The sequence below is a fragment of the Octopus bimaculoides genome, chromosome 26 (genome assembly GCF_001194135.2).
Source record: "Octopus bimaculoides isolate UCB-OBI-ISO-001 chromosome 26, ASM119413v2, whole genome shotgun sequence".
Classification (NCBI taxonomy): domain Eukaryota; kingdom Metazoa; phylum Mollusca; class Cephalopoda; order Octopoda; family Octopodidae; genus Octopus; species Octopus bimaculoides.
In genome coordinates, this window is record NC_069006.1 from 5,895,553 (window position 1) to 5,898,702 (window position 3,150).

General features: G+C 38.9%; 1 protein-coding gene across 1 annotated transcript in view; it reads left to right on the forward strand.

Moving 5' to 3' along the window:
• Positions 1-3,150, forward strand: part of LOC106876540 (segment polarity protein dishevelled homolog DVL-3) — a 260,486-nt gene that overhangs the window by 164,023 nt on the left and 93,313 nt on the right. Inside the window, exon 4 of the mRNA XM_052976893.1 lies at positions 187-231. Within this exon, the coding sequence (XP_052832853.1) occupies positions 187-231 (45 nt within the window). The remainder of the gene's footprint in view (positions 1-186; positions 232-3,150) is intronic.

Below are 3,150 nucleotides of genomic sequence, written 5' to 3' on the forward strand. Positions count from 1 at the left end.
AATAATAACTGTGTAACAAACATCCTTGTTTTTCTCTCTCTTTGTTTTTTTTTTTGTTTTTTTTTTGTTTAATTAATTAAGCAATTAATTAACCAATTGAAGATTGAAATTGTAATATTTTGTGATACTAACATATAGACTTCTCTCTTTCTTTCTTTCTTTCTCTTTACCATTTGCTTCTTGAAGGAAAAAGTCACTGGAAGGAGGTCATGATCTCAGGCATAAATGCAGGTATAATATCATTATAATATCATTATAATATCAATATAAACTACTCTCATTTTATTTTCCTTTTGTTACTCCGTCTCTTGTTAAAAGTTGCTGTTGTTTGAGAGTGTTGGAAAAAAATACCTTGTTATTACTATTGCTTCCATCACCAACTCCACAACCAGCTGAGATGGCATTATTTATCTTGTCTGTGTGTCCTATCTTGCTCTGTTTACTTGTTACATCAGCTCTCTCCTCCACCTCTTCTTTATATCCACCCCTAATTATACTAGAGAGAGAGAGAGAGACTGTTCATGGCACTAACTGTTGTCTCATTACCACCCCTGCTTAGCTCTCACTTGTACCATTGACCTCCAGTTTAGCATTTAAACGTGAACGACAACGGCAGCAACAAAAATGGTGAGCCTATTGTGAAGAGCCTCTATGTAATCACTCAATTTGCTAGAAATAGCTGCCAAACTCATTACCCTGTGTAACACAATTTTTTGTCCTTGGGTTGCTGCTGTTATTTTTCTGTTTACTTTACCCCTAGAAAGTATGAAAAATGGCTTCAAACTTTGCTTTTGCAACAACATTTATTCAGACTCCAAAATCCCTTTCAACACGTGGCTATTATGCCACCTCACTACTCTTGCTCAAGATCAGAGATGCACATATTGTCAGCCACTAAGGGACATGCTCAACCGGTTAAGATCAAGCAACTGACAAGCAGATCTGTGGTATTGAGCAGAATATTTGCTATAATGATATTTCTGCTTCAGCAACTCAGAGCTGAATCTCTCTGAAATGTAATGGAAAACAGGTCAGTTTCAAAACATTGATGTCCAGGTGACAAAAGCAAAGGGAATAATAGTCATTCCCTTTGATTTCAAGATATAAGCAAATAGGAAATAACACCTACTACTGCCCCCCCCCCCAATTCATTACACAGTGTTAATTCTATTTTCATTATTGAAAGTTGAAAGGCAACAGGCTAGCAGAATCATTAGTATGTTGGGCAAAATGCTTAGCAATATTTCTTCTAGCTCTTTAGGTTCTGAGTTCAAATTCTGGTTAGGTTCACTTTGCCTGTTGTCATCAAGGGGATCAATAAAGTATGTACCAGTTGAACTCTGTGGTCAGTGTAATCAACTAGCTCCGTCCCCCCAAAATTCTGAGTTTTGTGCTAATAGTAGAAATAATAATAATAATAATAATAATAATAATAATCATAATAATTATCAACCTCAGTGGAATTTGAACTCAGAAAGTAACGGCAGACTAAATATAATAATGATAATTATAATTATTATGAGTTGATGAGCTAGCAGACTCATTAACATGTGGGACAAAAATGCTTAGCAGCATTTCTTCTGTTGTCCTCTACTGGGGGTCAATAAAATATGTACCAGTTGAACTCTGGGGTCAATGTAATCAACTAGCTCCCTCCACCAAAATTCCAAGCCTTGAGCTAATAGTAAAAATAATAATACTTTGCCTGTCACCCTTTCGGGGTCGATGAATTAAGTACCAGTTGCGTACTGGGTTAATCTAATCGACTGGCCCCCTCTCCACAAATTTCAGGCTTTGTGCCTATAGTGGAACGGTTCGTCGTCGTCGTTGTCAAGGTAATGAACTGGCAGAATCGTTAGCATGCCGGCAAGATGCTTAGTGACATTTCATGTGTCTTTAACGTTCTGAGTTCAAATTCCGCCAATAAAATACCTTTCCTCCATTAGGTACCAATAAAATTAGTCCCAGCTGGGCACTGAGATCAATGTATGTCCCCCACTCCCTAAATTTGCTGACCTTCTGCCAAAATTTGGATGCGTTATCATTAAAGTGGTGAGATGGCAGAATTGTTAGATCATTGAATGAAATGTTTAATAATATTTCTTCCAACTCAATAAATTCTGAGTTCAAATTCTGCTGAGGCTAACTTTGCCTTTCATCCATTTGGCAGGTTGATAAAATAAGTACTAGTTCCATTCTGGGGCTGATGTAATCGACTTACGCCCCACCCTGGGGCCAATGTAATTCACTTACCCACTCCCTGCAAATTTGTTGTTGTTGGCACTCTGTTGCTTATGACGTCGAGGGTTCCAGTTGATCCGATCAATGGAACAGCCTGCTCGTGAAATTAACGTGCAAGTGGCTGAGCACTCCACAGACACGTGTACCCCTAATGTAGTTCTCGGGGATATTCAGTGTGACACAGTGTAACAAGGCTGACCCTTTGAATTACAGGCACAACAGAAACAGGAAGTAAGAGTGAGAGAAAGTTGTGGTGAAAGAGTACAGCAAGGCTCGCCACCATCCCCTGCCGGAGCCTCGTGGAGCTTTGGGTGTTTTCGCTCAATAAACACTTACAACGGCCGGTCTGGGAATCGAAACCGTGATCCTATGACCGCGAGTCTGCTGCCCTAACCACTGGGCCATTGCGCCTTCACTCCCTGCAAATTACTTACCTTCTTTCAAAACTTGAAACCACTATTGTTAGTATTGATTTTTCGCATAGATACATGTCCCACTTATCTGCAGTTGCACAGGGATTGAACCATGAGCCATGTGGTTAGAAGAAAGCATCTTAACTATGTATCTATGTCTGCTCCTAACGATTTATGCAAGCGTTTCAGTTTCACAGTTGCACCTAATTCAAGTACAGGTGAATGTGGAGTTGGATGGATGAGGCAGTTATTGATGACATGTCATTAGGTTTTTTCTTTTTTTTTTTTTTTCTGATAAAGAAATTCCGATTTTATTGATTAATATTTTCAAATTAGCTAAGCGCTTAATTGTTGTTGTTTCTTTTTTGCATACAAAATAAAATAAAAAAGGCAAATTGAAAGGGAGAGGTAGAGAGAGGGGGAGAGAAAGAGAGAGAGGTAGAGAGAGAGAATGAATGTGTAAGAGTGTGTGGGAGGGAGGGAGAGAGAGAGAGAG